General features: G+C 39.5%; 2 protein-coding genes across 3 annotated transcripts; both read left to right on the forward strand.

The window, feature by feature from the left end:
* Positions 1–1,719: 1,719 nt before the first annotated feature.
* Positions 1,720–3,961, forward strand: LOC121051167. Its single transcript, XM_040513238.1, has 2 exons — positions 1,720–2,785; positions 3,015–3,961. Exons 1-2 carry the CDS (start codon positions 1,720–1,722, stop codon positions 3,959–3,961), a joined length of 2,013 nt encoding a protein of 670 aa, XP_040369172.1.
* A 9,266-nt stretch (positions 3,962–13,227) lies between these two features.
* Positions 13,228–15,977, forward strand: LOC112188592 (plant intracellular Ras-group-related LRR protein 4). Of its 2 annotated transcripts, none has more exons than XM_024327739.2 (4): positions 13,228–14,040; positions 14,142–15,067; positions 15,163–15,353; positions 15,627–15,977. In XM_024327739.2, exons 1-3 carry the CDS (start codon positions 13,413–13,415, stop codon positions 15,307–15,309), a joined length of 1,701 nt encoding a protein of 566 aa, XP_024183507.1. In that variant the 5' UTR covers positions 13,228–13,412; the 3' UTR covers positions 15,310–15,353; positions 15,627–15,977. The 2 variants fall into 2 exon arrangements, with proteins under 2 accessions (XP_024183507.1, XP_040370788.1); XM_040514854.1 differs by having other exon boundaries at positions 14,148–15,067.
* The last annotated feature ends 1,338 nt before the right edge of the window (positions 15,978–17,315 follow it).

Raw genomic sequence — 17,315 nt, forward strand, 5'->3', positions numbered from 1 at the left:
TTTTAAAGTTGATAATATCTATAATCAATTCAAGCCGACCAAATAACAGCGATAGTTGGTGCTCGTAGAAGAAAGGTGAAGAGAAGTCACACTCAAGTAAGTGAAAAGGTGAAGGGACACAGTGGAGTGGACAGGAGAAAAGCATTGCATGTGATGGGGGAGAGTCCTCGGCTCACTCCTCTCTCACTCTGATGGTAGCAGTTATTGGAAGTCCATATCCCTTCTCTTCTTCTTTTTATTTTATTTTATATTTTATTGGAGAATGGGAATTCCATATCTCTGAAAATTGAAATTAAAATTAAATAATAATATAAAAAAAGCCCGCAGAGAAAAACGGTTATGGCGTGAGCAGTCATGCCAGCTGGATATGGTTGGACGTCGACCATAATCCACTAAGAAGCAACAGCGACACGTGTCGCCCATCCCAACGTGGACACCTGGATATTGCAATTAATGCTAACAAGTGGGTCAACCTCAATTCCCACGGTTGTCAGTTGGAGACTTGTAGACGACCCCCTACTCTCTCACCTTATGGAAGAAAAGAAAAAAAATATATTAAAAAGTTGCCTTAAATATTTTAAAACGGGAAAATGATCATTTACCCCATTTCTGTGACATTTGACCCCATTTACCCAAACACTCTAAGAGATTGCCCACTTAATCATCAGTTTTCTTTTTTAAACCCCAATTACCAAACTTTTTCAACATGTGGCTGTTTTATTCATTTTTGTGGACGCTTTTGCCCCTCTATAACTGAATAAGTTTTGTTTTGAAATCGTAACAGAAACGTGATTTATGGAGCGAAGCTCTCTGATTTTAGTGAGAGAGGTTCATCTGTATATGTAGAGAGAGAAGCTCTCCGGGTTTGAGTGTGGAGCTCTATCATTTTAGAGAGAGAGAGAGAGAGGAACTGTGCGATTTATATAGGCAAGGGAGAGAAGCGTCCTGGTCCCGGAAGATTTACGGCGATTTTGGTATGTGAACCTCCTGCGATTTATATTTAGAGCTGGTGGTAGTAGCTTTGCGATTCATATAGTGAAGAATTTTGCTGTGATTTTCACATGGATCGTGATCCAGATGCTCTTTGTGTTCCTCCACTGAGGTTTGCTTTCGTTTCTTTACCTCTATCTAATCCGGCTGGCTTTTAGCTCTGTTTAATATGTTTGATTTTAGGATTTTTTTTGTACGAATTGTTGTCTTATTTTCGAACTGAATTTTCAGTATCAGAGCTTCCAGGTGTTTGTTTTGGATATGAATTGTTTTTGTAATTTTGGTTTTGAACTTCCAGGTGTTTTTGAGTGCATTGTGTTAGTTTTGTTTTTCTTTATTATTTTGGTGTTTCTTTCGGTGAATTCATGTTTGGATTTTGTGGTTGAGCTGGTACCTGGAGTGTTGCGGTAGTTCTGAGTGCATTCTAGTGGGAGGCAGTAATATTTCTAGTGGGGGCCAATAATGTTGTTCAACGATATTTTAGTATCTATAATTGTTGCTTACTGATAATCTTGGGAGGCAGTAATATTTCTAGTGGGTGCCAATAATTTTGTTCAACGATACATTGCAATTTATTACGTCTTACAAATTTTGTATGGCTGTTTTGACTATATTACTGGGGACCAGTAATCGGTGTATTGGGGGCCAGTATTCAGTTTACTGGGGGGCAGTAATATGTGTTTTAGGTTTTAATAATAGATTCGGCTACTGTGTTTTCTTCGCAGGTCTATGGCTGATCCTCTGGTTGCTAGGTGCCTTTACTCTGGCAAAGGTTATATAATTCCTTTGAATCAATGCATGGACTACTCTGAGTTGTATGAAGACATTTTCCGTACATTCCAGCTTTTCCCAACTGATAATGTTGAGCTTCAGTATTCAGTCCCAGGTTGTGAAGTCTGTTTTCTGCGTAATGATCGTGATTTCCAGATGCTGTTTTGCTCTGCCAGGATACATAGGCTAGAGTGTGTCGATATTTCAGTTTTAAAGGTTGGGGGAGGTTTTAGGAGAAACGGTTCGGTGGATAGTGGTTCGGGAGTTATTGATGAAGATGATTATTTGGGTGATGCATTCAGGACTGAAGTTCACAAGACGTATTTGTCTGATGAGTGGAGTTCTTATATCCATAATGTCGGGGATAAGTTTCATGGCGCTGTTGAGCTTCGTGAAAAGCTCAGGAAGTATGCAATTGCAGTTGGTTTCGAGTTTGTATTCCTGAGAAATGATCTGGACCGTATTCATGCAGTCTGTGCAAATGTTGGAATGGAAGGTTGTGATTGGCATCTTCGTGCTTTTTCATCATCTGCCAATGGTTGCCTGTATATCACAGAGTTGAATAATACTCACACTTGCAAGAGTGTAGTTAGGACTCAAAAACACAACCTTTTGGGGTCCAAGGTTGTCAAGACTTGCATTGCTTCTGATGTTAGTTTTAATCTTTCATTGAAGCCAAGGGAGATTATGAGCAAGTTTAAATCAACATATGGGTTTGATATTTCATACAAGGTTGCCTTGAAAGCAAAGCATCGGGCCAAGGAAGCGATTTATGGTTCTGATGTAGACACGTTCAGCAAGTTATCTTGGTATAAGGAAGCTGTTTTGCAGAGTAACCCCGGCTCTTCTTTTGTGTTGGAGGTTGAACCATCTTCAAATCGTTTTCAGAGGCTTTTCGTAGCTTACGGAGGTTGTGTAGAAGGCTTCCAATTCTGTTTGCCAGTGTTGTATGTTGATGGAACGTTTGGTAAAAGCATTTACAAGGGGCAGATTCTGTCTGCAACTGGAAGGAATGGGAATCAAGGTAACTGAATTGTTTATTCCCCCCCCCCCTAAATTTATTCTTGTCCCCCAGTAATATTGGCCTTTGTTATAGTTTCATCTGTGAACTTAATATTTCTTGTTTTAGTTTCTTTCATTGTGATATATATCATTTTTACATTGCTGTGCGACGTTGTGACATTGTACTGCCGTGCAATAACAACATTATTGACCCCCAGTAGACTGATTTTACTGTGATCTGTTTTATGCAGGTTTCTATCCTCTAGCTATATGTTTTTGTGATTTAGAGACAGATGCAAACTGGACATTCTTTTTCAAACATTTGAAGAGTCTGCTTGAACCTCAAGGGAGAGTTATCACATTTATTAGTGATCGGGGTGTTGGATTGTTGAGCGCTTTCGATAAGGTTTTTGCTGGTAATCCTCATCTGTTTTGTTACAAGCACTTGGTGGCAAACCTTGCCAGTAAATATAGGGGTAAAGGTAATTCAAAACTGATAGAAGATGTAAAGCAGAAGTTTTTCAAGGTCGCATATTCGTCTACACAGAAGGAATACCGTTTCAATTTGCGGTTGCTTATAGCAGTTGGAGGTGCCGATATTATTGACCCTTTTCTTTCTGAATTGCCTGTGGAAAATTGGTGTCGTGCATTTTATACTAGCTGCCGATATGGAATTATGGCTAATGGGATTGCTGAATCATTTAACTCTTGGATTGCAATTGAGCATTTGATGCCAGTCTACTGTATGCTTGACCAGACAAGAATTAAACAAATGGAGATGGCGGGTAAAAGGAGGGAAGAAGCAGAACGTTGGACCACAGAACTAACTCCCAAAATGGAGGAAAGGTTGAAGGTGCAGATGGAGAAATCTCGTCGTTTCAGTGTCCATTATTCAAGTCCTGGAGTTTATGAGGTTCGATCTGACTTTTCATATGTTGTCAACATTTCCGATCATGCGTGTTCATGTGTTAAATGGCAGATCAATTGTTTTCCTTGTCCTCACGGCCTTGCTGCATTACAAGCTGCCTCTGAAAATGTATATGATTATATTGATAAGTACTTTCATGTTGGTATGTTCAAGAAGAGCTACAGTTTTCCTATCCATCCGATAACCAATGTTGATATGTCTTCTTCGGATTCTGCCTCTGAATGTATATTACCTCCCCTTGCGAAGAGGCCCCCGGGAGGCCTAGGGTGAAGCGGTTCAAGTCGGTTGGAGAGGTTGAAAAGAAGCTGATTCGTTGTGGTCGTTGTGGAAAAATGGGCACTCATAACAAGTTGAGCTGCACTGAACCTCTCGTTCAGCAGTAGTAAATGTTTTTGTAGAGAATTTTTAGGGTTTGACATGTCTAGTGAGGGGCAGTAATTGGTTTATTGGGGGACAGTAATTGTTTATATTCATACTCAGATTAACATTTTTATCTCACATGTCAGTTTCTTACTGTTGTGATGATAAAAATTGCATCTACATAGCGCAAGTTCAATTTTCCAACAGGATTAGTGATTATTATGTGGCAATACTGGGGGGCAGTAATTGGATTATTGGGTGCCAGTAATTGTTTTTATTCAGGCTGAAATAACCTTTGTCATATTCACATGTCATATTCTTACTGTTGGGATGATTGAAGTATAAAATTTCATCTACATATCACAAGTTTAATTCTCCAACAGGTTTAATGCTTATTGGGTGTCAATTCAGTACGTGGACTATGCATCAAAACTTTATAAGTAACAAGACAAATGAAAATTGCAGTAATTGATGAGATTACTGGGTGGCAGTAATCATTAAACTAGGTTGCAGTAGATTATTGAATGGAGCCACTGGGCAGTATTGGGTGTCAATACTGGGGGGCAGTAATTGGTTTACAGGGGGCCAGTAATTGATAGTATTCAGGCTCAAATAAACATTTTTCCCCTTCGCATGTCAGATTCTTATGTTTTGGGATGATTAAAATTGCATCGACGTAACACAAGTTCAATTTTCCACCAGGGTTACTGGGGCCAGTAATTGGGTTACTGGGGACAATACTGGGGGCCAGTAATTGGGTTACTGGGGGCAGTAATATGATTACTTGGACATATAAGGTAGTAGCATGTCTAATTTGGAGCATTTTTTGTAAAGCGCCTGTTTCTAATTGAAGTCAGCATCAGTATACTATATCATCTAATAATGCAGTTCATTTCAACATAGTTTGAAGATTAGACTAGTACGACAACTGTACAACCCCTACTCTTCGGATATGAAAACTACATGTATAAATATGTAATATCTAATCTCATGCCTCACTTTCTTCCCAATACTAGGTGCATGAACCTCTCAAGCAGTCTTTTTCTCATGTTGTCCCCACCTTCCTTGGTTGGTTCTACGTCGTTTACAATGCTCTCCATGTAATGAAGCATAAAGGGACCGCAATCACCACTGTAAAGAAGAAAAAATTAGACATGTTTAGTAATGTACGCAGCAACGACAAATTTTATACAAGTATTATGACAAATAATCAGCTTCAATGTACTTACGATGATGGGTTCTGTTGCGGGCAGTCAAAGTCTTCATAGAGTTCATAGTCTGTCTCCGCAACGTTATTCTGTAAGATCCAGTTCCTGGTTTGTTTTTCTTCCTCGGTCATTGCTTCATCAACAATAATCAGGTTTTCGTTATCATCTTCGCCTTTGCATTTTTCTCGTGTGACATTGGGATCTTGGCTTTCTCCCGGCATTCTCATCTTAGTCAAGTTCACAGTATGTATGAACTTGTTTATGTGCTTTACCTGTTTTTAGCAGATATAGAATTTTAATTCCACAAAAGCATGCCAACAGTATTTAAAAGATAAAACTGAATTTGAGAGATTACTACATACCACTCTAGCTGCATTCAGGTGGTACTTCTCCTCATTGTTGAATTCATCTACTGGTGGCCTCAATGAATTCATATGGCTGATTCTCCTTTTTTCATTGTCGATTACAAGTAATGTGTAGTGCATGCTTGTGATGTGGTGAATTGGTAATAGCACCTTTTTGAAACGGAAGACGGACCACATGGGTTCATAAATCATAGTCTCGACTCCACACTCAAAAGGCCGAGTGTCCTCTTCCTGTTCTTTCGTCTGTTCATACTTTATGGCATAATACTGTAAACAGAACGTAACCAAGTTAATTCAATTTAACAATAAAACTTATCATTGAATCTAGTTCAAATTTTGCTTATTCAGTGGGGGTAGTAGACATATTACTGGGGTGCAATAATATGACGAAGAGCCACCAATAGGCCGACAAAGAACAGTTTATTTTTCATTCAATATGAAATTCATATACAGAACATCTTCAAAACACAAAATTATATATACTTATTGCCACGAAGTGGACCATAAACTATCTACTGCCCCCCAGTAGATAGATTACTGCCCCCCGGTAACCATATTACTGGCCCCCAGTAACCATAAAGGGTACTCCATATTTCAGCATGTTACTCAATATGGCTTCCCAATAAACACATAACTCAATAGATTTGGTTTATGCTACTTACGGAGGCGTCTACTGTGAGGAATTCCACTTGCGAATTTTGCTTTTCAGCATCAGACTTCAGCAAGTCAATGTAAACGGCGATCACCTGCAAAATTCAGTACGTGGACTATGCATCAAAACTTTATAAGTAACAAGACAAATGAAAATTACAGTAATTGATGAGATTACTGGGGGGCAGTAATCATTAAACTGGGTTGCAGTAGATTATTGAATGGAGCCACTGGGCAGTAATCTATCTACTGGGGGGCAGTAGATAGTTGAGTCCCACCACTCATTGAAAGACTTACGTCAGTTTCAATGTCCCCCTCCTGGATTATTACTCTTAGGTTGTGCTTCGTTATCCGGCGTAGAAGATCACTGCTGATCCAGTACTCGGTCCTATTGAAACAGAAACATTAGATTCCAACACATATTTTATCAGTATGTAAACCGGAAATTAAATTGTTACACCAATTTTAAACCACAATGTGCACTTACGTGTCTTTCTGAGCCACGTTGAAGAAGTCTCGATAATACCTTGCCACTGCAGGATCCAATGTCTTCCATGTTTGCTTATCGCATTTGACTCCCTTAAGCTTTATCTTGTTGTGAAATTTTCCATGGGCTTGCGGCATTATTCCTGCCTTCTTAGGTGCAGCTCGCTTTGTCATTTTTGCCTCTTCCGGAGTGTCGTACTCCCACTCCTCCTCTCTAGCTTTCTTGGCCCCCCTCCGGTATGTCTTCACGTTTTTCACTATCGAATGTATCTCCGGAGTTTTCTTCGTTTGTTCCTCATCGGCATGTGTCCCTTCCTTCTTTTTTTCCTTTCCAACTAATTGCATCACTTCTGTCTCAGCAATGTTCCTTATAATGTGGTAAAGCTGGGCATCTTCATCTTCATTACCATGTTGTTGCTGCCCCATAGGAAAACGGCTTTCATTATCTTCAACAGGTACATCCTGTGCGATAGGAAACGCTGACGTCACCGTGTCCGTCGACTTTCCCGCACTGGCTGCATGATGGGTTTCCTCTCCGACGCTCGGTCCAAAGTTTGGATTTTCATCCTCAACTTCATCATGGTGGACCACACCTTGCTTGAAAGGAACTATCTCAAGTTGGGTTTGAGGTCGGGGGACCTCTACTTTCTCCCTTTCCAGCCGTATGTACAACGCCCTGATGAGGTTATTTTTGGCCCGCTTTTCAATTTCCAACTCCCGAATTCTCTCATCGGCAACCCTCAGTTTTCCCCATAAATCCTTGTTCTGTGCAGTCAGGTCCTCATTTGCTTTGGCTAGCCTTGCTAACTTTACCTCCATTTCTTTTGTGGGCTTTGTATCACCAATGGCTTCCTCCATCTCCCTAATCAGTTCCTTGATATTCCCCGTCAGCCTTTCTGTTTGTTGCTCTTCTGCTTGGCTTGCTAGTGGTACCTACCAACAGAATATAACCATAACCATCAAATTCTGGGTCCCAAATAATGTGTTTACTGGGGGCCAGTAACAATATTATTGCCCCCCAGCAGACTGCCATAAAAACACATATCTACATGTAAACAATTCAATGATTTAAATTTTGAGCAACAAACATCAGTAATTCGCTTCATGGACTATGTTTAACGTATCTATTACCGGCCTATTACTGGATTCACATATTACTGGGTCCCAGTAATGTATTCATTACCCCACAATTAGTACTGCCCTCCACTAGACAAGGTCAATATACTGTCTAGTGCCCCCCACTAGCCCGGAACAACCATCACAATTTGCCCCCCACATTCCACCGCATCACAAGTTTCACGGTTTATAGCAGTTATTCACAGTCAAAATAACAATTAATGTACAAAATCACACAGAAAGAATGTCAATAAACTGTCTACTGCCCCCCACTAGACACAGTAAGAAGCTCAGTTGTGCCACTCACCCAGTTGTCAAAGCTTGGTGTGTCCTGCACCTCATCACCCAGCTCGATGTCTTCCAGTCTAATTTTTGCAGACCATGGTCCCGCTTTTATCAGATCCTGATACATTTAACAAGTAAGTAATGTGTAGTCAACATTGAAAATAAGGTATAAATATATAATGTTTTTGTAATTTTCTTACCACGGCTAAGTTCTCGTTCATGTACAACTGCTCCAGGCTAAAAATTTCCTTTATTGACCATTGGATGAATCGTGGAGTCTCATTCTGCCTTCCAGGAATCCAGGTCTTTGCCTTGGTTTTCTCAAGGAACCAGTAATAGATGAGAAGAAGGCATCCATTCAAAACAGATGGACTGTTCCTCCTATACTTTTGTAACCCTTCCATCAAGAAGTTCAGGATTAATCTTGGCCAATTGTACATGTTAATGGTCTCAATCCGTTCACATATCGCGACCATATCCCATGTGATCTGAGCACCGGTTCGGGTGAAGAAGAATGTGCCGAATAGATATGTCATCATTAGCACGGCTATCTTCCTGGCATCTTTCTCTTCTGCCGGCTTTGTCAACTCATCTATCAGTGTCGACTCCACCCTTGTTCTGAGGACAGCCTGCGTCTTTAAAGGGCTGCCAAATATTGGAGAGTCTTCCATCTCTTCCCTTACCACCCACCTGTTCACATTGAACACTTCTCCTTCAGCCGGGAGGTGAAACAAAGCCATGACATCCTCCTCTGTTATTTCCATAACAATATCACCAAACTTCCACTTGTTGTCGGTACGGTCGAAGTGCCTTAGGAGTATCTCCAGGTCCGCTTCATGTTTGTGCAGCTGGATCTCTGTTATCTTGTCCTGCCAGAAAGGCTCCATCATTTCACCAAAGTTGGTGCCCATCAAAATCTCTTTCGTTCGGTCTGGTATTCTGTCTTTGTGTCAGTTGACCATCCTCCAGAACGCACTGAGCGTGCACTTCTGTTGCTTCCACTCAATCTTTGCTTTCTTTGTCTCTGTTTTCTCCTCCTTTTTAGCCTCCTTTTTCATTTGCTTCTTCACTTTCTTCTTTGGTTTTTCTTCTTCTGTATGCACTTCTTCGCTTTCTTCTTTGGTTTTCCTTTTTGGTTGTTTTCTTGTTTTAATTACAAACCTTTTCGTTGTCTGTTCACCCTCTGATTCTGAATCTTCTTCAGACGATCGTCCTGAATCTTCTTTAACTTCTTCTTCAGCGGATCCTTCGTCAGAAATATGTGCTGCCTGTTGTTGCTTCCTCTTTCTTATTTCGACAAACTTGTTTTGCAGTGTTTGGTTAAACGTGGTCTCAGTACAGTTATCGGAACTCTATGAATTCCGGTCATCTTCCTCTGAGTCACTGATCAATTTGAATTTGGGTCTACCCATCCTGCACCAAAAATGAAACCACAATGATCAATCCAAAATAGCTAATAGAAGGGTTCTGACTACAGAAACCCTATTATTGAGGGGCAGTAATGTGTCTACTGCCATCCACCAAGCCATCAAAACTAGGACAAGTTTTTTGGTTTCACAGTGTAATGCACTATAGAACAAAGAAAACCAGAAATGATCATTACATAATCAACAAAAGATGATGACTGTGTCCTAAGAGAAACATTATTGGTTGGCACTAACTAGTCTACTGCCCACCAGTAGACCATAAAACATTACACCGCATCCCATGTTTCACGGTTTTTAGCAGTTATTCACACTCAAAACAACAATTAATTTACAAAACCCCACATCAGGATGGTCAATAACTGTCTACTGCTCCCCACTAGACTGCCAAACACCTCACATTTTGCATCAAAAATTCCACCGCATTCTATGTTTCGCGTTTTATAGAAGTTATACACACTCAAAACAACACTTAATGTCCAAAATTCACGCATCAGGATGGTCAATAAACTGTCTACTGCCCCCCACTAGACTGCCAAACACCTCACATTTTGCATCAAAAATTCCACCGCATTCTATGTTTCGCGTTTTATAGAAGTTATTCACACTCAAAACAACACTTAATGTCCAAAATTCACGCATCAGGATGGTCAATAAATTGTCTACTGCCCCCCACTAGACTGCCAAACACCTCACATTTTGCACCAAAAACAATAATTAATGTCCCAAAATCACGCACTAGGATGGTAAATATACTGTCTACTGCCCCCACTAAACTGCAGCATACACCATAACTTGAATCAATAATCGACTACTGCAGTTTGACACAAAATTCAACTTGGAATAGCATATTTCTTTCCGCCAATGAATCAATCAGTGATAATTGGCCCCCAGTACGTACTCTACTGGGGGGCACTAATGTTTCTAATTTTAGGGGGCCTCCCCAATACGATTCAGATCCTACCTCATTTCATCTAAAATAAATGTTTTGAAGTACTGATTAATATTCGAATGATATTTTCACAGTTTTGAACTAGAAACCCTATATTTCACCGTTTTCACAAATATATGCAAACTCGTTCGAGAAATTTCTCAGAAATGTCACCAAAATGTAACTTCAATCTACTTTAAACGAAAGTTTTTGTAATAGGTCCCCCAGAAATCAATCTAAAACTGGATAACGGAGTCGTAATAGGTTTTTACCTGTTTCGATATCTTCCAAGCCGGAAAAAACTAGAAACACAACTGCCGGACCTTGAAGCGTCGTCGCCGTATAATGGTGAGAATACAGGTCAGAAACACAGAGAGAGAGAGAGTTAGAGAGGGAGTGAGGCAGATAGAGAGAGAATCGGGTATGGAGGGAGGAAGAGATTTGAAACGGTTTGACGTTTGATTGGGATTGGTAACTGACGAGTCGTGCGGTGTTAGAATTGGTAACTGACGAGTGGCACTACCGTAATAATATTTGTTTCCAGAACCTATATGAGTCTTGAACCTATAGAATTGGGTAAGTGGGCACAATTAGATGAAGGTGGAGTGGTTGAGCATATATTGGTCTAAAAATGTGTAACTGGTCACAACCTGTATTTTTTATATGTATGGAATATGAAAATTAAAATTGCAGCAAGCATCTGAAGGTCATCTTGATTGATTCAAGTTGGGATTGTGTTATATTGCTCTCGATAAAAGGAACATAGAGGAAGAGGTCATGTTGAGAAGAAGATAATTGCGAGATAGATAGAGAAGAAGATGATAATAATTGTGAAGAAGCAATTCCAACATTGTAAAGGTCATGGGTTCGATTATTATCATAAGCTGAGGGAAAAAAATAATAATAATTGTGGGAGACGAATAGTAGTATTTTATTTTTTTTATTTTTTAACAAAGTAATTTTGTATTCTTTTCTTATTTTTTATTTTTTTTGTGATAATTGCAGAGACGAAAAGACCTCTCACATACTAACCAAATTAACTAAGAAATTGGATGGAAAGTCTAAAATTTAACTATAGGGTGTAAATTGACAACATTTAGAAAAGTGAGTGTGTAAATAATCAAAATTGAAATGTCATGGAGTAAATCGACAATCATGAGAAAAGTTAGGGGGTAATTTAGCTATTATGCCTTTTTTTATAGGGAACTGTTTGTGATTATTTTTGGACATCCAAATTCGAATTTACAAAAGGATTAGTTATAAATCATAAAATTTTCATTCATATTTTTAAATTTACAACCTACACTATTTCTTTCTTTTTTACAAATAAATTTACACTCTCAAAATTATGTCTTTACAACCAAAAAAAAAATTAAGATTTTTAATGTGTAGATGGTAAATCGAGCAGTGTGAATTTTAGTTTTCATAATATAATACTAATAGGGTCCACCCACTATATGTGTGGAGAAAAGTTAAAAGTAGTGAAAAAAACTTCTTGTACAACAACTACTACATTTTCTCAATTTTTTATATTTTTTTATATTTTTTATTTTACAATTTATCATATTACCCTTATTGATTAATTATATTTCATAGTTTTTTAATATATAAAGGTTAAATTGAAAAAAAATTCAATTTTAAAGAGCAAGCTCTCTTCTCTTAATAATAGTATAGATAAATAATATAGCTTAAGTGAATTTTGGACATATTTGACGATGCAACCTGGTCAGAAAGCGATTTTAAACTCTTTAAAAGTAATCTCAAACTAATATTATAACATGCTTTATTGTGTGATGTCTAACATTTGAAGTTTACATTCATTTTCTTTTATTTTAATAACATATGCGTTATTAAGGTATAAATATAAAAATACCATGCAAGTGGTCTGGTGGTTAGAGCTTTTATTTGCATATGTGTTAGGGGGGAATTTATTTTGTCGATGAGCAGTGATCTGTTAGTAAATTATAATTCCAACATTGTAAATTGGTGAGCAGTAATCTGTTGGTAAATTATAATTCCAACATTGTAAAGGTCATGGGTTCGATTCTCACATGTTGGTAAATTATAATTCCAACATTGTAAAGGTTATAGGTTCGATTCTCATTGACATATGTAAGGGTGTTTTTTTAAAAAAATAAAAAATAAAAAAATTAAGGTATAAATATAAAGAATAGAGAAAGTAAAATTAAGAGAACTCACTATCATTTTATTTATAGAATTAATTTAAAAACAAATGAGCACAATTTTCTAGCTCACTGATGTTACTATTTATATAATATCTATCAAGCCATCAAACATAGAAAGATCAGATGTCTGAACCTTCATTATAGCAATCAATTATTCGGTTATCTTAAAGCATGTATGGACTATGGAGTTCAAATAATAAAACACCAATAATAAATCTCAACTAAAATAAATGCAGCGCTCCTAAACCCGCATCTCGACAAAGTACAACTGGTAAAATGCCCAAACGGCGTTAAGCAGCAGCGGCAGAAGCGGGGGCAGTTTCGTAATCTCGAACTGATAGATGACTGTATCTTGAGATTCATAACCCCGTTCCGCCGATAACCGATCAGTCATCAAATAAGTCGCAATCGTTTCACGCAATATATATGCACCAAAAAATTATCTTTTTCTTTTTTTTTTTTGGGATTTTTTTAATTTTTTATTTCTGTTAAATTAAAAAAAAATTATAAATGAAATTCCGAAATCCTCCAAAATAGAACATGGAGAAATAGCTGGATTTCTGAGACGACGACGCAAGAAAGAAGAGCCAGCAGCAGCAGCAGAGGAACAGCAGCAACCCCCAGTTCAAATTTACATAACTACCCACTCACACCTCCACTCCCACACTCACTTCCCTCTACCCTTTTCGTCCAATTCAGATTCCAACAGATGGAGTCGACGGCGGAGTCGGTGGACCAAGTGGTGGAGGAGATTATGAGAATCCACAGATCCTTGCCGCCGCGGCCCGGCATCGACGAGGTGGAGGCGGCGAAGGCGCTGATTCAAAATGTGGAGAAGGAGGACCAGGCCAGGCTGGAAGCCATTGCTAAACAGACCAAGAGCAACAACGTCTCCGAAGAGCTCTTCATGGTTTTGCAGGAGATGCAGAAGAACATGGTCTACTTCAACAGCAGAGAGCAGAAGCAGGAGGCCTTGAAGTTGCTCGATCTTGAAAATCTTCACGAATTGTTCGACGATTATATCCAGAGAGCTTCCACCTGCGTTTCTTCTTCTTCTTCTTCGGCTCCGTCGTCTTACACGAAGTCGATTCCCAAGGCTAGACCTAAGCCGTTGGATTCCGCCGCGGCGTACGTGTACCGCTCCGACAGAGAAGTCGGTAAGGCTAAAGCCATGGTCAGCCGAGACGACAGTTACGTGGTCAACAAGGCCAAGAAGAGCTTCTACGCCGACGGAATTGGGCCTGGGCCGGCGGTTTCCGCCACGCCGCAGATTGCCGATTCGTCTCTCAAGTCTGGTCTCGCTCTTGCTTCATCTGGCGCTGGAGCTGGAGCTGGAGGTGTGTATCTAATACTGTAAAAAATCTATACGCTTTGATTTTGTTGTTTGAATTTGATTTTGGTGCTGTGGTTAATTAGACAATGTGGGTGTTTGGTTCAGTGTTAGGGTTAGGTCAAGAGGGTGAGAAATTGAGTTTGATAAAGCTAGCGAGTCTAATTGAGGTCTTGGCCAAGAAAGGGACTAAGGAGGTTAATCTTCGAAACAAGTTGAATGACCAAATCGAGTGGCTACCTGATTCGATAGGAAAGCTTTCGAGTTTGCTGACTCTTGATTTGTCTGAAAATCGGCTTTTGGTCCTGCCATCCACCATTGGAGGACTTTCGACCTTGACCAAATTGGATTTGCATTCCAACAGGCTCACTGAGCTACCGGACACTTTTGGGGATCTTCTTAGCCTTGTCCATCTTGACCTTAGGGCAAACAATTTGGCATCTCTGCCTGCTACATTTGGCCGATTGGTGCGTCTTGAAGAGCTGGACTTGAGCTCAAATAGGCTCTCTTTGCTTCCTGACTCAATTGGGTCGCTTGCTAGTCTCAAGAGCTTTAATGTGGAGACCAATGAGATTGATGAAATTCCTCATAGCATTGGTCATTGCACGAACCTTAGGGAGCTCCATGCTGATTATAACCGGCTTAAAGCACTTCCAGAAGCCGTAGGAAAGATTGAGACCCTGGAGATTTTGTCAGTGCGTTACAATAACATCAAGCAGTTGCCCACAACCGTGTCATCTCTACTGAGCTTGAGGGAACTGGATGTGAGTTTCAATGAGCTTGAGTCAGTGCCTGAGAACTTATGTTTTGCCACCTCACTGGTCAAGATGAACGTAGGAAACAATTTTGCTGATCTGCGGTCACTACCAAGGTCCATTGGGAACCTTGAGATGCTTGAAGAGTTGGATATCAGCAATAACCAGATACGGTTTCTCCCCGACTCTTTCAGGATGCTCACACGACTACGTGTTCTACGTGTAGAAGAAAACCCTCTTGAAGTGCCTCCTAGACATATAGCTGACAAGGGAGCGCAAGTAAGTTCTCTAAGCTGTATTTACTTTCATTCATCAAATATGTCCTGTAGCTTTTATCTCAAGGCTAATCATGCTTTCTTTGTGCAACATCCTAGGCTGTTGTCCAATACATGGCAGAGCTTGTCGAGAAAAGAGAAGTTAAAGTACAACCGACTAAGCAAAAAAAGAGTTGGGCTCAAATCTGCTTCTTCTCAAGGTCAAACAAAAGGAAGCGCGATGGTGCAGATTATGTGAAAGCCTGATTGATTACTAAATAACAGAGAAGAGACTTGACGATTTCAATCAAGTAAGCTGTTGATTCAACAGTTTTCGAATTCACTTGTATGCTGTAAAATTATAATTCATGCATATATACCTAGTAGGTGAAACCCCCTTATTGGTATCACTTTTTGACACTCTTGTGGTAGCACCATCCCATCCTCTCTTTAGGACATTGTTTTACTGGCTTGTGACCCTTTATGGTTAAAGTTATCATACTGTTTTAGCTAGTTTGATGAAGTTGTAGTAACATTCCTCACGAGTCACGACTCATATGTTTTCGTTATCGTTTTTCTAACAGGGATACCAGGCTACTACCAGCTGTTAGCAGGCTAGATGATTTCAGGGACTATGAATCACCCTCATCTCATTTGGATTGGGTGGGTTTCAAAATTTGCTCCATTGACTATTGCATACCAAATTGTATATCGTTTTTTCCCGTTATTGTTACATTTTTTTTTATCCATCTGTATTTCTATTGTCTTCTAGTCAAATGAGGTGCACAATTCAGCGGCATATAGGAAAAGGAAAGACGTTGTACTCTGTATATCACCTCCATTGTTCATGATAAATTTCGTTGTATCCACTTCCTCCCACTTGTAATAGAATTTGTTTCCGTCGAAATAGAATCTAGAATCTTTTTTCCACTTCATTGATGTTGTTCTGGTAAATATTTGTAAAGTTGACTTTGATGGGATCTCGGTACCAGAACCCTTGACCTATCAATGTGGTGAAAGATCTCTTATCTAAGCTTCTAATCTAGACCTTAGGAATATCCCCTGGAGTACTGCTTCTGAAAATCTAGGTGAATTTCTGACTCTTAATAGCTAGTTGACTACTATCTCTGTCTGAATAAAATTCCGTTAAACTATGAGTGCAATCAGATGCTTCAATTACTGTCATAAATGTACTGGTTAAACAGTCGGTGCAAAGTGCAGCTAGGAAAGAGTAGCAGATACTCATAACTAAAGAGGTCAAATATTATTGCTTATTTGGTCCGAGATCCGCACCATCACACATCACCTCAAACTCGATATCAGCTTTCAAACTCCAGTAACCGAGTATTGCAACCCTATTTGTGGATGACTCGAATCTAGTTTGGCATTGTTTCCAGAACGGCGAAAAGCAATTCCCAAAAAAAGAACGGCGAAAAGCAATTCCAGGTAATCAAAAATGCTTTTAACAGCATTTGACAAGAATAGTTAAGATGTTTTCCGATGAAGCATGGTACTGTGCTTATTGTCAAAGTGCTTTCACAAGAAGCACATAGAAGTCTCCATCTGTTTTAGATGGGTACATTCAACCAACAATCTCAAGGCAACTCCCGACTTTGCCTCAGTGTTAGAAAGAAACAAAACCCCCCAGAGTAAGAAACTCTACAAATGAAGAAAAGGCAATCCAATCCCAACTATAAAATAGCAACCCCATCAAGGCCATCACATGCATTTCCTCACTCGCTTCTTTACAGCTCACCCAGTTTCTAGGAAGGTCCATTCAAGCAAAGCATATGAGACCTACCAGCATGGAAAAGACCGGTGGTGGACCGGTGGCGGTGGTGGCCCAATAGATTTCTCAGGTGGGTGGTTGGCATTTTGGCAAAACTAATAGAATCTGGCATTTGTCAATATAGAAGATGAGGTGGTGGTAGCTCTAGTGCATGTTACAGAACACATACTTCTGTTGGCTTTGTTGAGAAATAGGGAACAACAGCTCTACAATGCAATATCCTGCACCCAACCTAAGCATGAGTTTAACGACCAAAGGGGTTCAAGCCTATTAAATTCGATTTAGGGGGGTTTTGGCTAGTACTGCTTAGCTCTCTGGCCATGTGAAGCAGCTGTGGCCAATTCATAGAAAATCTTATCAAAGGGGATAGGAAAAACATATAATTGATGCCTAATTAAGATCTGTTGGAACTTGGAACCAAGAGACCCATCTCAGATATTTCTTCAACTTCAATGTATTAATATCTGCAAGGATACACACACAC

This window comes from Rosa chinensis, chromosome 2, assembly GCF_002994745.2.
Source record: "Rosa chinensis cultivar Old Blush chromosome 2, RchiOBHm-V2, whole genome shotgun sequence".
Lineage (NCBI taxonomy): Eukaryota > Viridiplantae > Streptophyta > Magnoliopsida > Rosales > Rosaceae > Rosa > Rosa chinensis.